This window comes from Balaenoptera physalus, assembly GCF_965194825.1.
Source record: "Balaenoptera physalus genome assembly, chromosome: 21".
Taxonomy (NCBI): domain Eukaryota; kingdom Metazoa; phylum Chordata; class Mammalia; order Artiodactyla; family Balaenopteridae; genus Balaenoptera; species Balaenoptera physalus.
Window position 1 is genome coordinate 44,721,307 of NC_138902.1, and position 21,794 is coordinate 44,743,100.

The window sequence follows — 21,794 nt, forward strand, 5'->3', positions numbered from 1 at the left end:
GAGTAATAAATCTTACATGAATTTTAAACTTTGTTTCTTTTATTCTCACACGACTAAAACTGTGTGTGCTATTTTAACCCTGCCATGTCTTCAAAGGCTAATTTCGCTTTAACTGAGAATTAGACTTCCGTAATTTTTCATGAGCACCAAAACAATGGACCAAGTAAGATTTCTATAGTTTCCAGAATGGGAATCTTCAAGAATAGTGACTGTACAAGGAAGCAACTCTGTTTCATAGATTTAGGTGTGATCTCTGTCCCTCATTTCAAGAGTAAGAAATTATTAGTTGTTAAATGATATGATACGGATTATAAGAGACCCCTGGAAACATGGTGTTACTGATATTATATACTGTGGGAGGAGTCATTTTAATTGTTGTACCCTGTAAAGCGGTTTGATAATATGTATTCAAACTCTTACATATCATGTATCCATTTCATGCAACCAGAATTCCAATGGTAGACCGTGTTAACAGTCACTGCTGGAGTTCACACTGTAGATGAAAGATACCCCCTGTGTTTCCTGTTCTCTTTTAATATGTGCATTTATATTAATAGCATGATTTAATACATCACTTTAAAATTATATTGCACTTTGAACTGAAGTTAGTCAAAAATTGACATTTGCGCGGAACCATAATAAGTTTAGCATTAAATTAAGGAGTCATCTGTCTGTTGGCTAAAATGTAGTATTTGCGCATTCTAGCATGTCCAAAGCTAGGTAATGAGAATGAGAAGTGGGTCTCAAATGTTCCATTCATTTGCGTATTTTAACTTATGACTTATTAGCTTTAGAGAATTTTTTCCTGGTTACAACCCACTGTTGTGTTTATATTTTGAACTTGCTGGATCCTTTATGATTCCGGTTTAGAACAAAATATTTGTACCACTGACATAGTGGCATGAGTCTCTCTGATCACTTATGACTTACACCAAAATGTAGTTCTACTGCATACTGTGAAATTGGAAAATCTGTTCTGCATGTGTTCTAATGGATGTAACGGTCATTAAGTATATGAGTCTTCTGACGTTGTAATCAGCTGTGATTCAGTCTGTTAAATATCCATGAAACAACATCTGCTTCACAGAGTGACCTTCTGCTAAAGAATACTTAGCGTCTATTAGTAGATCATAGTGCAGATCTGCCTTATTTGAAATGCGCTAAACTAGTCTACTGCTGTTTAGCAACTAGCTTGTAATAATTTATTGCAGTTAAATAAAGCTTAAAAAAACTCCATTAAATAATTATAGGGATTATATGCATTTCCAAAACCTTTGTGTTCTACAGAAATTACCCATTTAATTTCAGGGTTGGTTTGTTTAAAAAAGCTGAAATCTAAAGGCACATTAGGGGAGCTGTCAGATGCTATTTTCTGTAGGTGTTAATAAAACCAGATGAAAAAAAGATGTGAAACAAATTAAAACCAAAAGCAGTTTTACCATCTGTGGTATATCAATTAGAACTTCGTGTATCAAGGGTAAACTTGCTCTTAGAGAATGTCACTGAACGCCCGCTTAATAGAGCAACATGCACATGTATTAGGTTGTGGATTTACACGCAGTTTTTAATGCTAACTCATCTACAGTGGATCCCCAAGAAATTGGTAGTGTGTATAGATGCGCGTGTGCACGTACACGTAAATATAACGTTTCCATCTCTTTCTTCAGAGCAACCTGCAAACAACCAAGGCCAGTCCACCCTGCAGCCTCTGCCGCCGTCCCAGAAGCAGCACGCCACGCAGCACCACCCCTCCATCACTTCTCTCAACAGAAACTCCCTGACCAATAGAAGGAACCAGAGTCCGGCCCCGCCGGCTGCTTTGCCCGCCGAGCTGCAAACCACACCCGAGTCCGTCCAGCTGCAGGACAGCTGGGTCCTTGGCAGTAATGTACCACTGGAAAGCAGGTAAGCCTTGAAGTTGAGACTTTCAGAGTATTTGATTGTTAGCACCACACAACGTACCTGCATGGAGAATGCATGTTTGACAACAGTCAACAAACCATGTTTTTTAAAATTTCTGGAATGAAAAGATAAACTAGCCCCCAACCCTTTCCTCACCGAGAGAGATTTACCATTCTTATATACGCTCTGTTTTGTCTTCTCTAGAAACAGTTCCAGATGACTGGTACTCTTCTAGTTGCTGGACCAATGAACTTTCCTATCCTTTTCACACATTTTGTAGCCTACAAGAGATGAGAATAAATGGCTTCAGTGAGACTTTTCTTTGCTACCATTTTTCTTCTTATCTCCAGGTGATCAGGCATGTAGAGAAAAGGATGGAAATGTAAATGTGATTCTCAGTCCCGTGATTTCAGTGATTATATTGAGCATCTCCTCGGTTCCAGACATCTATCTCTGCTTTTCACAGACTCCGTTTTGTCCATCACATCCTAAAATCGTAGTGGACCCCCACTGATGATGCTTCAGCACAAGTCAGAGGACCACCTGTTAAGGATATTTTAGTTCTTGCAATATGAGGGAGATGGGACCTTTAAGGTTCCTTCCATCATTATTTCCATTCATTTTTAGACAATTCTATTAGAAAATTCTTCCTTATGATTCCTGAAATTTCCATCCTCTGGTCATCACCATGCAGTTGAGAATCTGTAACTGTACAAAATCATTTTGCCCCATTTCTACAGCATGGCCTGTGGACCCCTTCGTTTCCAGAAGCTTTGCCAGCTCAGCGCTCTTTCTCTGACACACACTGGTGTTCAGTGAGGTTCTTAATGACTTCTAGCACATCTCAGGCCGCACCAGAGTGTAGATCAGTAAGAGCTATTTTGAGCTAATTCATTTCATTTTCAAATATCTCCGGGTACAGAAAATCTTACCTTCTTCCTTCGGCCAGGACCTCAACAGTCAGCATCTCCTTTGTATCACGTATCACACAAGCAAAGAGTGTGGTGTCCTAACTCATGGGTCTCCTACTGGCAGCTTGGCAGCGAGTTCCTCTAACACTCCTATTGCTATTTATTTCCTTCCTGCCCTAAGGTTCCAATAGGTTCAGAGAAAAAGACTCATCACCACATAAAGCCAGAAACCAGAGGGCTCTGCACCTCCTGGGAGGATGACCTGCCCTGTAGAGCCCCTGGCTAAAGTCAGCATTTAAATTAGCTTCTGGGTGAAGAAACGGGTCTCATGATGAATAAATTGCTTTTTTTTTTTTTCTTTTTGCCATTAATTGCATGATCTAAACCAGTTCTGCCCTGAGGATGAGCAAGCAGGATGTCCTCACAGTTAGTTGTCAACAATAAAAATATTTCTGTCTTTTCTTTTACTCTTGATCTAAAAAGAAGTTTCCAAAGAACCCTTGTCTTTTCATCTACAGTGTCAGCCAAGAGTAGTTGGGTTTTATTATTTATTTTGTAATATTGAACACTCTTCTGGGAAAAATTAGAAAGTGCAGGAGAAGTAGGCAAACAGCAGGTTTCTTCACTTAAAGACAAAGAATCATGTACACAGATTTTTTTCTTAGCACAGAGCTAAATTTACTCAGTGTCATTAATTAGCACACACTGAACAATCAACACTGATGCACTATTGTCATTTGGAAAAAAATTTATTAGGAAAAAAGTAATTTTCCAGTTGAGCCATCAAATTGAATATGGATAATTGCATTGTAGTTGACAGTAATTGTTTTGACAAATATTTATGAAATATGCCAAGTTAGGTCATCAGAAATGTGTTTAATTTAGGGGACGTGGTAAGTTAGCGCAAAAGCCTCAAAAACCGGTGATAGGAAAGTTGGTATTCCTTGAAGCCATGTCTTATAGTGCAGATATTTGGAATAATTTGGGGGAAAGGCAAGTGTGTTCTTGTTATTCCTCATATTGTGCTAATGAATATTTGTTGCTGGGAAGTTAGGGAAGAAAGTAGCTCCTTACAGTACAACCCACAGTAGCTATATGTGAAATTGTAGTTGATTTCTCTAAATTCAGACCGTATAAGAAATCACTCTCAGGGCGATTTCAAAGCCGTACCCTTTGAAATTCCATTTCAAAGCAGTACCGTTAGTGAACCATCAATGGAATTACATTTTATAGTTTTATGAATTGACATAGTAAGAAAATCTATCAGTTGATACTCTCACACACATATATAGAAAGTATAATGAATTTGAAAATTGTGCATCATGCCAAAATTTTTCAATCTGTAGTATAATTTTATTTTCTCCTTTTCCAATGTTCACATCTTATAATATTACTAATCAAAAAAAATGGCATTTCAACTTGCAGGTACTCAGTGAATCAACCTAGGCAGAGGTGTGAAAATTTCACACTGTACTGACATAGTGCCACTGTGGTTTCTTTAATAGTCTCACTTGGCTGGAACTCTTGAGGTGAAGAACCGGTCTTACTTATCATTGATTTTTCCTTTTTTAGTTAAGGTTCCCTATTGAGTATGATTCTCAGTTTCAACTATATTAACAATTTTATCCAGACTTGTGTCTGCCTTTGACTATTTTTTAATCTAGTGTAGAGTTTCGTCTTTGGGAATTATTGCTATTTATACATAGACTCATCTTACTGATTGTCACTTTTCTGAAACTGTCATTTAAAGGATGTAAGCTATAAAGATTGAAATTCAGTTCTGTGTAGATAAGAATCTCTGTTTTTTTTCTCTTTGTCTCTTCCCCTTTTCTCCTTTCAGCATATCCTGATAATAGTTGGTTACAAGTGGCATGTAATAATCCATGAAAATCTCAAGTCATTTGCACCTAAACTTGGTACAGAAGACATAAAAGATGTGTCCTGTTTCAATGTAGCTTTCCTTTTGATTTAGTAAAAAGCATGTTTTCCCACCAGCAGTTTCTTGCTTCCATAAAAGTGTGCATGTCCTTTCTCTAATGAATTTAGCCATTGCTGCCGCTGGAGACTGTCGATGTTATTGTGTACTGTGCACTTCTACCCACTAAACAGAGTAGCTCTGGTCGCCCATCTCCAGCGAGTTTCAGATCTAGAGTCACGTCAAGATGCGAACAAGCATTTGCCGTTTATAAGCATATTCTTATTATCTCATCATCTCCTAAAAGTAACAATCAGGGTCTAGACAGAACACCAGTACTTGCTTAGAACTTTTCTGAAGACTCCTTTTCTTTGAGCTCAGTATTTCTTGTCCTTTGTATAATTTATTTTTAGGGCATCTGATAGCCTATAGCTCATCCTTTGTTTATTTTATACTTCAGCTGCTTCCGTACATAATAATAGCTGCTACCAGAATATAGAGCAGCTGAAGAAAAGTGTACACTTGACTCAGGCTAGCACCACTTAAAGGTGCAGTACGGAGACTTTCATTGAGAAGCCTGACCTTCAGCAATTGTAAAGTTAATTGCCTGCAAGTTGCTCATTTATATATGTGAATTACGTAGCTTAGTAGTTACCTATTAGATGGTAACCAAGTGGTTCATGTGTAGCTATTTAATAAAAGATTTATTAAAGTCTCGTTTATTGAAGTCTGCTCTGGCCTTGATAGTTCATTAGTGATGTTCCCATAGCTTTTTACCTTGTAGCTCAGCAATGCTTTGCTAATTATTAATGTATGAAATTGCATATTAAATTACCTTTTTATTATTGCATTTTTAATTCAAATCAAGATGTCTTGGGCTGCTTTAATGTGAGATCAATTGCTACATCTTTAGAAAAAAAAAATACCTAAACAGAAGTATCATTTACTAAAGTAAGATATTCTCCTTTTTTCCCCCCTCTTTTATCTTCACTCTAAATGGTTCTAAGGAAAAGCAAAGACAATCAGGTCTGAGTCAGCCTTGCCTATTAGAAGGCAGCAACACACACGTCCTGGCCGCATACTACCAGGGTAGAGCTTTCCCAGTTGAAAAATTATACCTCCACCTACAAGCTGATAACCAGCTACCTTTAGCAAGGCAGTAAGTAGTAAGACCCTCCATAATTGAAGATACAGCTGTAAGTAAAATATACCTGTGAAGGTAATCTACTGACTTAAGTTTACTGAGTAATGCCATATCCTTTTGTTAAAGATAGTTTGAGGAAACCCAAGGACACCTGTGGGAAAAGAGAAAATCACAAAATACAGTAAAGAGAGGTAAAACGGAAGAAGCTAAAGTTACTGAATGTAAACTTCAAAATCAGATGTGGATCTAGGCTAAGAAATTCTTAACTAATCTTTGAGAGTCTCACCACCTCCATTTGTTTAAAAAAAAAAAAAACCCAGTAAACTCATCTAAAATTACATACTAATGAATAGTGAACATCAAGGATTCCAGATCTCTTGAAATATTTCACCTTTAATAACTTACGCTATTTGTTAAAAGGCCCGTGGAGGGATATGTGTCCAGTTGTAAGAGTAATAGGAAGACAGAGAAAGACGGATGTGTGATTCAGGAGGATTTGCTAGGAGGTGTTTATATTTAAGACTCGTTGCAATTTGTGGCTTAAAAATTTTTGTCTCAATGAGAGGAGGGTAATTCCAGAAGCTGCTGCAGTCCTAGCTCAGTGCCTGTGTTCTGTCGTAACCATATAATTTATCATCAACCGGGACAATATGGGAGGGAAAGGGGACCATGAACAGTTACATTGGAACTACAGGCATAAACTCAGGCTGTTGTGGGCAAAGAGGCGTATGGCCACCCTACCAAGTGTTATTCCCCAGAGTCAAGTTACTTGGTGAGTTCCAATTATTTTATATATAAGGTAAATAATAACAGAGATCAAATGAGAGGCAGTGGAAAGGCAGCCCTTGGTTGAATACAGGTGTGACTCCTACTTTGAAATTTTCTAGTTTCTGTTGCCAACATGTAGCAAATATTTAACCCTTTGTCAACCCCTTCACAGAGAAAGCTTCTGTTGGCCCCCAAAATGTGTCACTCCTAGTAATGATACATAAAATGGTCATCTTTATTTTCTTCTCACAGTATCAAGAGAACAGGAGGGGGCATATACTGAAGTCAGCATGTTGAATGACTTTTTTTCCCCAAAAAGTTCAAATTTAATTTCTTAAATGTGAAATGTTAAAGGTAAATCATATATTAACTAAAAATGTTAAACAAAGATAAATTTTGATCCTGGTTTTACTCAAAGATCCATGTATCTCTGGCAACATTATAATTTGGTTTCTGAAACCATTCTCTTATACTGAAAGAGTCCTCATTCTAAAATAAAGTATGAGATAAAGATTCAAAGATGATTGCTAAGTGAAAGCCAAAGCATCATTTTTAATACAAGATTGCTACTAACCAGTTGCAATGCTACAGTCTCAGTGTGGTTGTTGAGCAGGCATCATGCCAGTAATTAAAATGAGAAAGTAGGCTGTGGACTGATTGTAGCTCTAAAATAAAGGTCATTCCCAGGAGTCAATATTGATATATATTCCTGAATAAAACCTAGTAGATCTAGTAGAGATATAAACACAGTTTAGCATCATGAGAAGAACATGTGCTTTGCAGTCAGACCTGATTTTTAATCGTAGATCCATCATTTAAACTAGCTATGTAGTCATCTACAAATGATTTAATTATTTAATTATTTAAATCTGAGGTCAGTTTCCAATGCAATAATAATACCTACTCATAATAGTGTTGTATTAAATGAAATAATGTAAACAGCTCATCTGGCAGTAGGTGCTTCATAAATGTTTTTTCTAAATATGACCAAACAGTAATAATAGTAATAACAACCATCGCATAGGATAAGATAACCCAACTGGTTAACAGCCGAACGAATATCTTTTATTATTAAGTAGCTCTCTTCTCTCCAGGAATGAAGAACATATTTGTCTTAACTGGAATAATTATGTCTAATTTATCTTTATGAGTTAGGTAGTCCAAGCCTTAACCATAGTTTTACCAGAATAAAATCTCTTGGTTTTTTTTTTTTTTCACTATTCCTGTCATTCAACAAAAAGTACATGAATTTTTGCAAGTCTGTTAATTTTGTTCTTGAGAAGAAAAAAAAAAAAATCTTCAAATTATAATGAAAGGCAACTATTCATATCCCTGAAACATTTAGTTAACTAAAGTAATAAATGTTTGGAATGAATCCATAAAAGCCTTGATAGATGCATTGTCTTCACATCAGTCAGAAGTTAGACCCCAGTTATATTTAAGGTTTTTAAAGCTTTAGGTATCTTTTGAGTCTGATGAAGTTACTGTACAAAAGAGTAGGAGTGTTATTTTGTTTAACTGAGGTGAACCAGTTTTTTTTAATAGCAATTAAGATACCAAGAAAGTATGCATTAATCATTTGCTGTAGGCCTTAGATGATTTTTGAAAGCATAATTCCAACCAGTTGCAAGTACTGTATACTCTGATAATGTTTGGTTTTGGATAAGCAGCAATCGGTATAAAATATTCATATATGATAACCTGAATTTCCATATACCTAGAGTAATGAATTCTTAATTACTCCTAACACATTTCTGGTCGCTCCTCTGAACGTGATCAGAGTAAAAGGTCATCTGTGCCATTACTCTGGTCATAGCTAATGACTGTGATTTAATCATAATCTTTTTCTGGATATGACCTATTCATTTTAAGACACCTCTCTTCTTCCTCGGCAACTGTTTTTGGAAGTTTTTAAAAATTCTTTTACTCTTCACTAATGTTGTCTGTGAAAATATGTTTCAATCCTCTTCCCTTGACTTTGTGTGTGTGTGTGTGTGTTTGTGTGTGTTGTCTTTACTTAACATCATTACTACATGTTGATTTTATCCTTTCCTAGAATTTATTGTCCAATTTTAAAACTATGTGTTTCTCTCTAAAATTTCATCCTCTGGTTTCATCACCAATTAATATATACCCTGCCAAAGACAATTGCTTTTCTTTTCCTGCGTTTCTTCATTTTGCCTTGACATTCTTGTGCCTGTTTTATTTCTTTCTCCTTTAATTGCAAACGTGAGTGTGTCCTATTACACCATTCTCAGAACCCTTTCTTCTTAGCCCATTAAGATTAAATTCTTGAACATGCAATTAGCCAACTAAGTTTAATAAATTCTATTTGATAACCCCTCTGATTCTGCTAAGACCCTCTTTATGATTTCTTAGCATCTCACCTCATATTCTGAACCACTTAAAATGCTACTACCAGAAGTCATCTTGTTCCAGTTACATCCTGCACTAATAGAATATTGCTTCTTTCTGGTCATGGTGTACTAGACACCAGATCTGGGTTAAAATCTCAACATCCTACTAGCTATATAACCTTGGGCCAAGTACTCATACATTTTTATCTCGTTTTCTCATAAAATGGGTTTGATGATACTTCACAAACATTTTATAAGTATTCCTTGAAATATTATATGTAAGGTATCTGGCACTTCAGTTTCTTTTCTTTTCTTTATTCTTTTCTTATGCTGTACCTTTAAAAATAAAATAATTGAGTTAGCATTTATAAAGGTAAATGACAGCTACCAAGGCAGTGAAGGCAATGACAATTGCCAGGAACTTACATGCTGATTAATTTCTGTGAGCAATTAGGTAGCATCTCAGCTTTGGAGCTAGGTATTTTGTTATTGTGAGAAAAATCACTATATCCTCAGTTTAATTGGGGTGACTTCCTAGAGGAAATAAATTATGAAGTAAATTTTCAAAGACAGGGCTTGTTTTAGAAAAAGCTAACAGTGATAATATGGGGAAGAAATTATCTGAGATAGTGGTGGAGTAGTGATACTTCATAAAATAAAGCCTGAATGCATTCATTCATTCAGCAGATGTTTATGAAATGTACCCGTATGAAAAACTCAGGTTTATTATGGAGGACCTGTAGAAGGTATGACTGCTTCTGAAAAAGATTGGACTATATTCCAGAGCAAATTTCAGGGTTGGAATTGATTTTAGAGATGATCTAATCTTAACTTCTTTTTAAGGCCCATGGAGATTTAGTAAAGTGCCTGAGATCATGTGATCACTAGCATTCAGCTAGATCTCAGGTTCCAAATTCATTACCTTTTCTTCTTGTAGTGTCTCCACATTTTTTTTTATTACATATGAAAGGGAAAAATAAAGTACTCAACTCCAAAATGTATGTATTTATCAAATTAAAAATTATACAGTTGTAGCAATGTACTAATCTTATGCATGTTATCATACATATATAAGACTAAAAATTGAAAGGATGAAATGAAATAGATAATATTTTAAAATAATTTTCTTTTATTTAAGTCTATTAAGTTCATTTAGTAAATTATTTATTAAATATGCACTTATGAAATAATTACATACCAAAGTCATCATACCTTAAACATTTTTCAATCCTATCTAACAATTATATATACTTCCTTTTGGCAAATAGAAGTTGTATATATTTAGATTGTACAATTTGTCTTTCTAAGGTGTACATGATTTTATATGTGTGTGTGCGTGCGTGTGCGTGCGTGTGTGTGCGCGTGTGTGTGTATATATATATCTATATCTATAACTGAGTTTACTAGCACGCCCATCACGTCACAGAGTTATCTTTTGTGTGTATGTGTCGTGAGAACACTTGGGATCCACTCTTGTACCAATTTCAAGGACACAATGTAGTAGTATTTTCTGTAATGACCAGGCTGCACGTTAGCTCCCGACTTGTTCACCTTGTAACCGGAGGTGTCTCCCCACTTCCCATGCCTCCCAGCCCCAGGTCTTGGCAGCCAGACCATTCTGCTCTCTGGTTCTATGAGTTTGACTTCTTTTTTTGTTTTTTTTTTGGCCATGCCGCACAGCATGTGGGATCTTAGTTCCCTGACCAGGGATCGAACCCACGCCCCCTGCATTGGGAGCACAGAGTCTTAACCACTGGACCGCCAGGGAAGTCCCGAAGTTGACTTTTTTAGATTCGACATATAAATGAGATCATACAGTATCTGTTGTAACTTGGCTAATTTCATCTTCTAGCAAACTAATTGGATGTTGTTGCATTTTGACATTTTTAAGTAAACAAGGCAAAACCCACTAAAATACCATGTTTTGCAGACTTTTAAGCAGTTTAGAAAACTGATAATTGGCATAGGTGGCAATCATCATTCTTGGCAACAAAATTATAATGAGAATAATTCCAAATGTACGTTTTAAAAATATTCTCTCTGGACTAAGAGTTTCTTCAGAGAAGCAGCACTTTCTTACTCATTCTTGAATAATGCCTGTACCTTAAAGAGACAGATAAATAATTTTTTCAAAAATAAATTCTTGGTAGCATACTACTGACAGCCACTTGTCATCACCGAAAAGGTCAGCAAATTTGGACCCATTTTATATGTTTAACCCATTTTTATGGTTTATAACTCTTTGGGGGTACTTTGCCATGAGCTCGCTGGCTAACCTTTAAGTGGTGAAAAAAGATTTTCAAGATCACTCCACTACTCATCCCAAAGAATGAGTGAAGAATTTTGTATTGAATTAATCACACACAAGCTGCAAAAACTAAAAGGTGAGGGCGTTACTGGTAACCCCTCCTCTCGGTGAGCTCTTTTCTCTGTCTCAGGATACCTCGTGGACATTAATGACTTGCCAACAAAAGGCCTGGGTGTAGGCTCCACAGTCATCAGTGTATTCAGTGTCGTAGAAGCCTGGTATCTTATTTGTAAAATACGAGATAAATACAGACAGAAGGGTGCTTTACACATGCATTAAGATACATAGCTCATATGGCGACTACTACTATATTATATAACTGGTTAAGAACATAAGTTTTAAGGACAGAAAGTCATGACTTTGCCCCTGTATTAACTTTGTGGAGTTAAGGCTCAGTTTTCTCATCTTAAAAAAAGTAGAGTTTACAATCACACAGAGTGGGGATTTTATGAAGTTTAAATTACATAATTTTTTCTTTGTACACAGTAAATAGGTCCTCAATCAGCCTAACTTATTAAACCACTCACCACTCTTTGCACTGGTTGTTTTCTGTTTTGTTTTGTTAAATACTTCTTGTTCACTGTCACACATCTGATTGATTAGGTTACCTTCAACGTCTCTTAACAACCCTGGAATTCTTTTATTCTTCATCAACTTACATCGACACCTGAAATTCTTCTCTTTACCTATATCACACTTCCCTCTCAAATTTATAGAAAGAGCTTTGCTGAGCAATTTTAAGCCATCAATAATTAAATGAATTAATAATTAAGTAGATTAAATCTTGTTCAAATAGCACATAGGAATTTTAAGATCTTTTTCATTTCCATCTTAATTTTAATATATTCAGTATGTAATAACTGCCAACAGTAGTATAATTGACATCTTAAAACATGTAGGAAAATATCTAATATAGGTTTGGGTATTTGATACCATGGCTACCCAGTTAAAATAACTAAAATATAACAAAGACTATTAAACTATTCTAGCCATCTTGATAACGGTTAAAAAGAATCTGCATATTTAATATGGTTGTTCAGTTCTTAATGCTCCCAAGCAAACTGTATAACATGACTTGTTGCTTGATTATAAACATGTCTAAGTTAAAACAAGTCATAATAAAAATATTTTGCTTCCTATTGTAGACCTATTTATTTTTTACAACTGTGGTTATACTTAAATTTTAGATTATATGTCTCTCGCTTAAGACTGAAAAGTGAATGTATAAGACAGTAAAGAATTCACTAAAATATGTTTCCCACAAATCACCTTAATACTGTCTAGAATTTTGCCTCCCAATTTTCAGAGATCAGTTAACACATAATGCTGTACTTACCACGTACCTGTTTGTACATTCAGTATCATTATAAATTGATACAGAGGCAATTGCTAAAATGTATAATTATTAATACATTCGTATTGCAATTTTTTGTAAAATATTATAAAACAATCTTTGTCTCAAACCTCTCATACAACCACTAATAGCTCATATTAATTCAGGTAACAGCGGTGAAATGTATCTTGTTTATAAGCTTTTCATTTAAGACATTTTTCTTGCTGGGATCACCTCCTAGTGAGAAAGTTGTCCAAAGATAATAGCACATCAATTCAAAAGTGTAATAGATTTGAGAACACAACATGCTATCAGCATGAAATAGTTTATCAGTCTCACTAACTCACTGTGTCACAGCTAGAATCATTACATATTTGCTCTTTGTTTTCATGTCAGAATATGTAATTTACATTCTAATGCTGATTACTCACTTGGAGGATGTTTAATTTTCTTATTTAAAATATTTTTCTTTAAAGTGCATACCATAATTAATTTAAAGGTCGTACAAGAAGAGGCATTTTAATTAGTAGGAGTCTAAAATATTTCCTTTTTTTGCAATTCAGGGATTCACAGTATATTATACTATAAAGCATTTTCAATTAGATTTATAATAATAATACCTTTATATTAGAAGCAAAATAATTAGTCCATTTTGTTTTTTGGTTTTTTTTAGAAAGTACACTTTTTTTTTTTTTTTTTTTTTTGGCTGCATTGAGTCTTCGTTGCTGCGTGCGGGCTTTCCCTAGCTGTGGCCAGTGGGGGCTACTCTTCGTTGCAGTGCGCGGGCTTCTCATTGCAGTGGCTTCTCTTATTGCGGAGCACGGGCTCTAGGCACACGGGCTTCAGAAGTTGTGGTGCACGGGCTCAGTAGTTGTGGCGCACGAGTTTAGTTGCCCTGTGGCCTCTGGGGTCTTCCCGGACCAGAGATCAAGCCTGTGTCCCCTGCATTGGCAGGCGGATTCTTTAACCACTGTGCCACCAGGGAAGTCCCAGTTAATCCATTTTTGAATGAGCCCTGTCCAATTCTTAGAAAATTTACACACACACCCACACACATGCACACATCACCTTTTCTAGATTCATCCTATTTAAAAATTAGCAGAAATTAAATGATCAAAATGCAAGGTGAAAAAATATTGAGGTTTAGTTTATCATTAACTCATTCAAGGTAAATTTTATTTTTTCTTAACTGTTTCACCTTTTTAATCCACCCTTGAGACAAGCCTCTTCCGTTTTTAGATCCCATTTGATACTTTTTTATTCTTAGTTAAAGCTTTTGGCAAGTGCTGCTGCTACCATGGTGGTTATTGAAGCAGTTAATTAAAAACTAGTCCTCCAACTACTTTTTACTTTCCTTCTACCAGTTAAGTACTACTCTTAACTAGTTCTGTCACTCCCACCCTTGAAAGCACGTTTTAATATAATATGTAAAGGATGAAAGAAAAAACTTTACCTGTAATAATGAGGATTCAGTGGGGGATTTCTGCTGCCTCTGAACTTCAGGGAAACAGTTTTTTTTCATCATGTAGTTTTGTGATCAGAAGCTACCACTGCTGCGACCTTTGTCCGGGTGTGTGTGGCAGTGCAGACACCGTGGCCAGTGCTGGGAACAGCACCTGGATTGTCACTGCTTTGTCCTCAGCTGCTTCAAAGGAGGAAACTTAGGGAGAAGGCATGTTGTGTGGGAAAATACTCTTATTTTTTTCCTTCCCCTCAAAGTAGCAGATGTGAAAAGGAGTAAGGAGGTTATATTTGTGTGTGTGTGTACAGTGCTTTTAAAATGTTTAGAATTGACTTTTCCAGAAGTCTCTTCTAATAGATAAAGAGAATGAGTAGAGATGGCTGTTTCTTTCCTAGATAGATTTTAATCCAGGTAATACATTGAAGCAAAGTCTTTAGAGGAAAAAAATAACATATAAAAACAATTCCAGCCAGAAAGGTTAAGAGTAGAGAAATAGCATCATCTCTATGAAGAAAAGTAGTGAAACCTTTTGGGAAGCTGTAAATACCCAAGGTGAATTATCAGCTAGCCTTCTACATGACTCACAAATCCAAGTGTCAAGTTCCAAGAGAAAAGGAGGAACTCCCTAAAAGAAGGTACTTGTGAAATAAGATAGTATGTTGCTGAATGTTTGATAAGCACATGGAAATATAGATACCTCTAGGAAACAGAAGAGCCAGGAGAGAATGGATACTGATGTCTAATTTAGAGATAAAGTAAAGGCCAATAAACATGGTAGACATTCAAAAGTAGCAATGAGATTAAAAAGGATGAAGCAACCAATTTCTTAACCAACAGGTGAAACTGAAAGGGAGGAACAATGAAGGGGGGTATTGGAAGTAAGGAATTGAGTGAGATGACACAAAACAATGAAAAATATCTAAACCATTTGATTCTGAGATCAGATGGATTGAGCCTCGTATTGTACAAATTACAGTTGCTCTAAATTGACTACTTGAAGTGAGCTAGCAGCAGTGACTGTCTAAGCAGGAGTCTTTTGAGCTGATTTTCTGTTTTGTTGTACAATCTGGATGGGAGTCTTGAATAAAATGTGGTCCCTGGTCCAGCAGCATTAGCTGCTGGCATTCCACCCCAGACCTTCTCTAACAAGCCTGCCAAGGGATTCTGATGCGAACCAAAGTTTGAGAACCATTGCTTTAATGTATGTAATAGTCTCGAAGTACATTTCTGCTCATGTTGGTGGCCTAACCCTTGACTCTGTAAGTTCACAAGGCCCTACCGAAATCTGTGAGTCCATCATCAGTCTGATGGAACCGTTTCCATGAGAAAGATAGGTGACTGCAGAATCCTTTTTGCAGTCTCATGCAGATGTTAGTGTGGGTAGGCTTCTCCCTGGAAATTCATAGCAGCCTCTGCAATCTCTTAGTTCCGGGATCGTCACAGAACTGCTTAGGGCCATCATCCTTGACTGGTGGAGATTTCTTTCCAAACAGCTAGGTATTTAAGCACAGTAAGTAATTGCAGATGTCTCTGGATATCTATTGAGAATGAGTTGCTGAAAGGTAAGGGAAACCAATAGGAACCCAGCCTTGAATAGAAACAGCTAATTTTCTACATGCACTTGCTTTCTTTAGTTTTCTGTTTAATAGCTGCCAAAAATTTTATATTTGCTTGCATCATTATCCTAAAGCTCACCACTTAAATAAACTGCTTTTTCAAGTCTTTTAATCAGTTACAAAATGTTGCTAAGTATATATTTAGCAGATAATCCACTTGGCTTTGGAATTGAAAAATCAGAATTTGATAGTGAAAATTCTTTTTTTTTTTTTAAAGTACAAACAGATTATTGTTTATATTTATTTATTTATTTATGGCTGTGTTGGGTCTTCGTTTCTGTGCGAGGGCTTTCTCTAGTTGTGGCAAGCGGGGGCCACTCTTCATCGCGGTGCGCGGGCCTCTCACTATCGCGGCCTCTCTTGTTGCGGAGCACAGGCTCCAGACGCGCAGGCTCAGTAGTTGTGGCTCACGGGCCCAGTTGCTCCGCGGCATGTGGGATCTTCCCAGACCAGGGCTCGAACCCGTGTCCCCTGCACTGGCAGGCAGACTCTCAACCACTGCGCCACCAGGGAAGCCCTGATAGTGAAAATTCTAAAGACTGTGATAATGAAGCACAGGTTTTAAGGTTCAAAGTGCTCAGATAATAGTTAATATCATCTTTCAGTTTTATCATTTCTTATATATACTGACAGGGCTTCCCTGGTGGTGCAGTGGTTAAGAACCCGCCTGCCAATGCAGGGAACACGGGTTTGAGCCCTGGTCCAGGAAGATCCCACATGCCGCGGAGCAACTAAGCCTGCAAGCCGCAACTACTGAGCCCACGTGACGCAACTAGAGAAAGCCGCACACAGCAACGAAGAACCAAAGCAGCCAAAAATAAATAAATGAAATAAATTTATAAATAAATAAATACTGACAAATATTTGGGGCTGTTTTAACTCCTGCAATATTTAATATATATACTCTCAATGATAGATTACAGGTAATTAAGTGAGTGATAATGGGCAATATGAAAGATAACACACAATAATTAAATTTTGTATATTTTGAAAATTTTTAGAAAGTATTTTATCTTAAAGTGAATTCCAGGCAAACCATGCATTGTTTGGGCATCATCAAGTGACTAAAACTATTTTGAACTCAGTAGTTAATTTTAGCCTTCGTATATTACCAGGTAAATTTAATCCACAAGTGTGGGATTCATTTGCTTTAAATCTGAAAATGTCGTTTCAGAAGTGCTGTTTGATGTTGAGGAAATCTTATGAGACCTTTAATAAGCCTCTTAAATCCAGAAAGTTATATTTTGCCAGAAGGAAAAAGAGCCTATATATAACTTAAAATTTCCTTAGCTCTTAAGTGAGAAGTTTGGATTCTGAAAATGTTGTAAATTTGGCCAAATATTGCCAATCTTTCTTCTTACTGGCACATTGTCTTTGAAATCAGAGCATCCAATTTGCAGCAAGCAATCTATATTATAGGTAAAATTTTTATTGATTTGCCTAGAAACATATATAGAAGGCAAGGCATCAAGACATTTAAACAGTTCACATTTAGTTTGATGTAAATTACTCTCTCTATTCAACAAAGACTATAAGAAGAGGAAGAAGGCATCATTTCCTGTGCAATAGAGCCTTTCTCCCCATAAGATGTAACAGGTTTTAGACAATAGAAATATTTTTCCAGGTGTCTGTGTGTCACCAGTAAAGGTTTCAGCTGTGCCTTAGGGACAGGAACAGAACACTGACTGCTATTCTCTTTTCATTCTCATCATTTGCTTTGTTTGCTCATCTCTCAAAAGGTTTTTAATGCTGTATAAAACATGGGGAAAAAAAAACCCTCTTTTCTATGAAGATAACCAATTATGAAGTTAATCTAATTAAAATTTCATTCAGTGGTTGCACACTTTCTTTTTGACTTTTATCTTCTATCCTAATGTCCCACTGAGGAAATGACTCACATGGCTTTGAATGATGCTATAACACATTTTCCAGGGATGCTTCTCATTTGGTTCCTATAATTTCCGACTTATTAAACCATGTTCTTGATTTTAGAGGAGTATCATGGTTATATTAAGCTCCTGAACAAAAGACTAGTATTAACCTGTTTGTTTCCTGGTGACGCTTGTAAGCTTACAATTTAATTGTATGTTATAACTTGTTTAATTTTGTACTTGATGTTAGGATCTTATAAAATGAGCACTGAATAAATTGATATTACATATAATATAGAAAGGCACATTTAAATTTACTCCAAAAAATCTGATTATTTTTCCACTAAAAATCTTAACAATAGTAAGTTTTGTGGTGATTACTTTGAAAGACAAAAACAATCAAAAGTGAAGAGTTACCAAGGAACAACGTGTACCTGCAGAGAGACTGAGTAAAACAGCAAGAAAAAGCAATTGTAAGTGGTCTGAGGTAAAGGTAGATAGAAATTATGACTGGACATATAGGAGTAATTCAGTGTATTGTGCAGGTTCAGTACTTAAAACATGACATTTCACTTGAGAGTAGAAGGAAATTTGAAATGAAAATGTTACTGTGCCCATTCTTGGTGTTTGCCAAACAAATTAAAAAGAGGAAGTTGAGGTATAAGAACTCAGAAGAACTTCTCCACCCTGGCAAAAAAAAAAGAAAAGAAAAGAAAAGAATGAAACAGAGAAAAAAGCAAAGGAGAAATGCTGTAAAGGAAAGAATGTAAGATTCTCTGACTGAATTCTCTGGTTGAATACTGGTGGGAGGAGGGGGCAGGCAGAAAAGAATAGTAATTGAAAATTACCCCTAAATCCGTCAGTTAGAAAAACATTAAGAACAGAGTTACCAGCAGTGACCAAAAGGTGGGAATGGAGACAGCAAGAAGGACAAGGAGATTCAGTCTGTGTCCCTACTAATTTCCTCTTTTTTTTAAAAATTTTTATTTTATATTGGAGTGTAGTTAATTTACAATATTGTGTTAGTTTCAGGTGTACAGCGAAGTGATTCAGTTATACATATACATGTATCTATTCTTTTTCAGATTCTTTTCCATATACGTTATTACAGAGTATTGAGTGTAGTTCCCTGTGCTCTGCAGTAGGTCCTTGTTGATGATCTGTTTTGTATATAGTAGTGTGTATATGTTAATCTCAATCCCCTAATTTATCCCTCCCCCAGCTTTCCCCTTTGGTAACCATAAATATGTTTTCTAAGTCTGTGAGTCTGTTTCTGCTTTGTAAATAAGTTCATTTGTGTCATTTTTTAGATAGTAATTTAAAATTGGTGGCATGACCCAGAGAAAGGTCCATCACAGAGTCAGTTAGAAATACATGCTAGAACCAAAGGCGGAAAGCTGAAATGAAAAGGTTGGTGTGAAGGCAGATCAACAAAGAAACGGATCTTTCAACTTCAGAGGAAAAACGAGCAACTATTAATTGTGCTTAATACCGAGTGATCCTGCCCATTTACGTTTTCGCTGCCTCACGGCGTTACAGTTAATGATGCCACGCGGTTCCACGGTGCTTGTCTGTTTGTTGTTGTTAATAGAATCCCCCTCAAGATTTCAAAGCCACAAAGCAACTGTTAGTGTTTGGTGACCTTCTGCACCGCTGCCTTTGGGGCTTTGAAATTGATTTTCCTCCTCCCAGTCTCCGATAGTCTCTCTTCAAGTGTGCATCTCTAGTTTGTCACCAGAGTGAAAATGGTGGCACAAATGGCAGAGGAACTGGAGACAGGTGCCATGCAGGGCATCATTAGAAACATCAGAACGAGATCAGCCTGCTCTGGTATGCCCTGTGTTACAAAGAAGCTGCCGCTGCTTCTGCTTTATTGCCGAATACAATGGGGGCATATTCTCACAGGATCCGCTTGTTTCATTCCCAAATATGGTCTGAGAAGGAAAGAAAATCCCTGCCTTTATTCTCCAAACCTCATGTGGATGCTGGGTCAAAAGCATATGTTTTTGACAGTAATTTTTGCAGAATTTTTGATATGTGAGAAACATATTCCCAAGGCTGTGTGACTGGTGAAGAGTCACAGGGTGGGAAAGACCATCATGACACACAGGAGTAGGTGCCTTAGAATTAGGTGATAAAAGAATTTTCTGGAAACTCCTTGTATACTTTTCATGTAGCTGAATTCCAGTATTCATTTATCTATTCATTTATTAAATATGTGTGGAATTCTAGACCTAAACTAAGCATTGTGTTCGAGCTTGAAACAGTTTTTTAAAAAATCCTGGGCTTAAAGATAGAGGTAAGTCACAAAATACACTTGCCAGTGTGTTGTATTTTCTGTATTGCAGTGGAAAGGACATTGTTGACTTTGGAAAGACGGCATCCTGTCTGAACCTAAAAATGGACAGATTCCTACCAAATCTGAAACCAAGTGTTCTCTATAGAAAGTATGTTGACAGAGACCTTTTCTACTAGTCTAGTTAATGTCTAAGAGGTTTTTACATGTGTATATTTTAACATACCTGTTTTGAGGCTTTAATGATTCTTAAAGGAATCATCCTCACATGAATGCCATCATTTGTAAATGGTTTCAAAATACATCGATTTAAGCAGTCTTTACGAATTCTTTCTATACTTACACCCTAGAAAGCCATCTGAAAATATTGAAGACCAGTGATTCTAAAATATAATTGACGGGTGATTTGGTTTCTCTTTCAGTGTTTTATAATGTTTCTTTATTTACTATGCACGTACATCTCCAAGGCACTAATTTGATGCCACCCCCGACACGGATAGTCATTTAGACAGAGGAAGGGGAAACGCACTTCAGAGCTTCAAAGTCAGTGGCCAAAAAAAATCCCAAAACAATCAAATTCTATTTTCTCTTGCAGCGACAAAAGTAAATTTATGTATTAAATAAGTTAGGGGACTTCCGTGGTGATCCAGTGGTTAAGACTCCGTGCTTCCACTGCAGGGGGCACAGGTTCGATCCCTGGTCGTGGAACTGAGATCCTGCATGCCGTGCATGCAGCACAGCCAGAAAATAAATAAATTACTTGAGTTTTACAAAATAAACTAAAAGACTGTATGACAGTATAAACAGTACAGTCCTAAATTTATTTAAAAATAAATAAAATTTGAAACTCTTTGAAAGTAAAGAGTCTTCAGTTCTGCTAACCTTGATGAGCAGTGTATTTCTGAGTAATATATCTTTGTTTTCAACAATATCTCATAGTGGCATTTTGCTCTAAGAAAAATAATAATTTCATAGCGGTTGAAGCCTAGTTCTTGAAAGAGTTCCTTGCCGGGATCACCAAAGCAGATGGACATCATGTATTGATACCACAAATTTTGGAAACTGGAAAAGGGATGTCTAACTTGAAGTCAGCATGTGTCTAACTCCTTGTCTCGAACCATGTTTTCAGTGTTAAAGCTAAGATCATCATCTTTAGTGGTCCATAGGCTGAGGTTCAAATCCCATTTCCCATTGAGAAATGACCCACACCACTCTGAGTAAAGCGCTAACACATTTTCCAGGTTCGGGTTTGCTATGATTTCCAACTTTTATTTATTTTTATGTCATCATTTGTTTATCAGCTGTGGGTCTTTGTCCAAAAGGTACTTAATTTCTACAAGACCCACTGTCCACATCGGCACAATAGTCACCATTTTATTTATTTTACAGTATTTACGGAGCAACAATTATGTACCAGGAACTTTCTAAGTCCTGAAAATACTTAGAGGTGAATGAGACTTTGTGGAGTTTACATTCTAACTGGAGAAGACAGACCAGAGATTTATGCAGTGGATATACCACTCATATCCATCAATTTAGGATACTAGACAAACAACTTCATGTTTTTATACTTCCGTCTCGATTTTATTTGAAACTCTCATCCCTGGAAACTTCGCTCGGGTGATTGGGTCTCTCCCGCTCCCACCCCCCGCCCCGTCCCCACCCCGTCGCGATGCAGTGAGCCCAGCAGGGACTCCCAGGTGCCTGAGTCTTCATGCTGTTTCCTCATTATCAGTCGCAGCGTTGCTGCTTCCACAGCTGCGTTCCTGTCCGCGCAGGCGCCTTTGGTCCAGTTTCTCTGCTACGCTTGAAGCCGTAGAGGTCATTCTGCTTCCTGTGAGTCCCGCTAAGATGCAGAAATCTCAGGGAGGTTCTCCACCGCTTCATCACCTCAACCCTCCACCCGCTAGT

General features: G+C 36.7%; 1 protein-coding gene and 1 long non-coding RNA gene across 9 annotated transcripts in view; one reads left to right on the forward strand and one right to left on the reverse strand.

The window, feature by feature from the left end:
* TENM3 (teneurin transmembrane protein 3) overlaps window positions 1–21,794 on the forward strand; it is a 2,405,282-nt gene that overhangs the window by 2,222,497 nt on the left and 160,991 nt on the right. For all 8 annotated transcript variants that reach the window (XM_082444070.1, XM_082444075.1, XM_082444071.1 and 5 more), the window contains one exon: window positions 1,668–1,905. In XM_082444070.1, coding sequence (XP_082300196.1) covers window positions 1,668–1,905 — 238 coding nt within the window. The remainder of the gene's footprint in view (window positions 1–1,667; window positions 1,906–21,794) is intronic.
* The window catches only part of LOC309651415, a 375,253-nt gene that overhangs the window by 22,044 nt on the left and 331,415 nt on the right, over window positions 1–21,794 (reverse strand). The gene's annotated exons all lie outside the window — the stretch shown is intronic.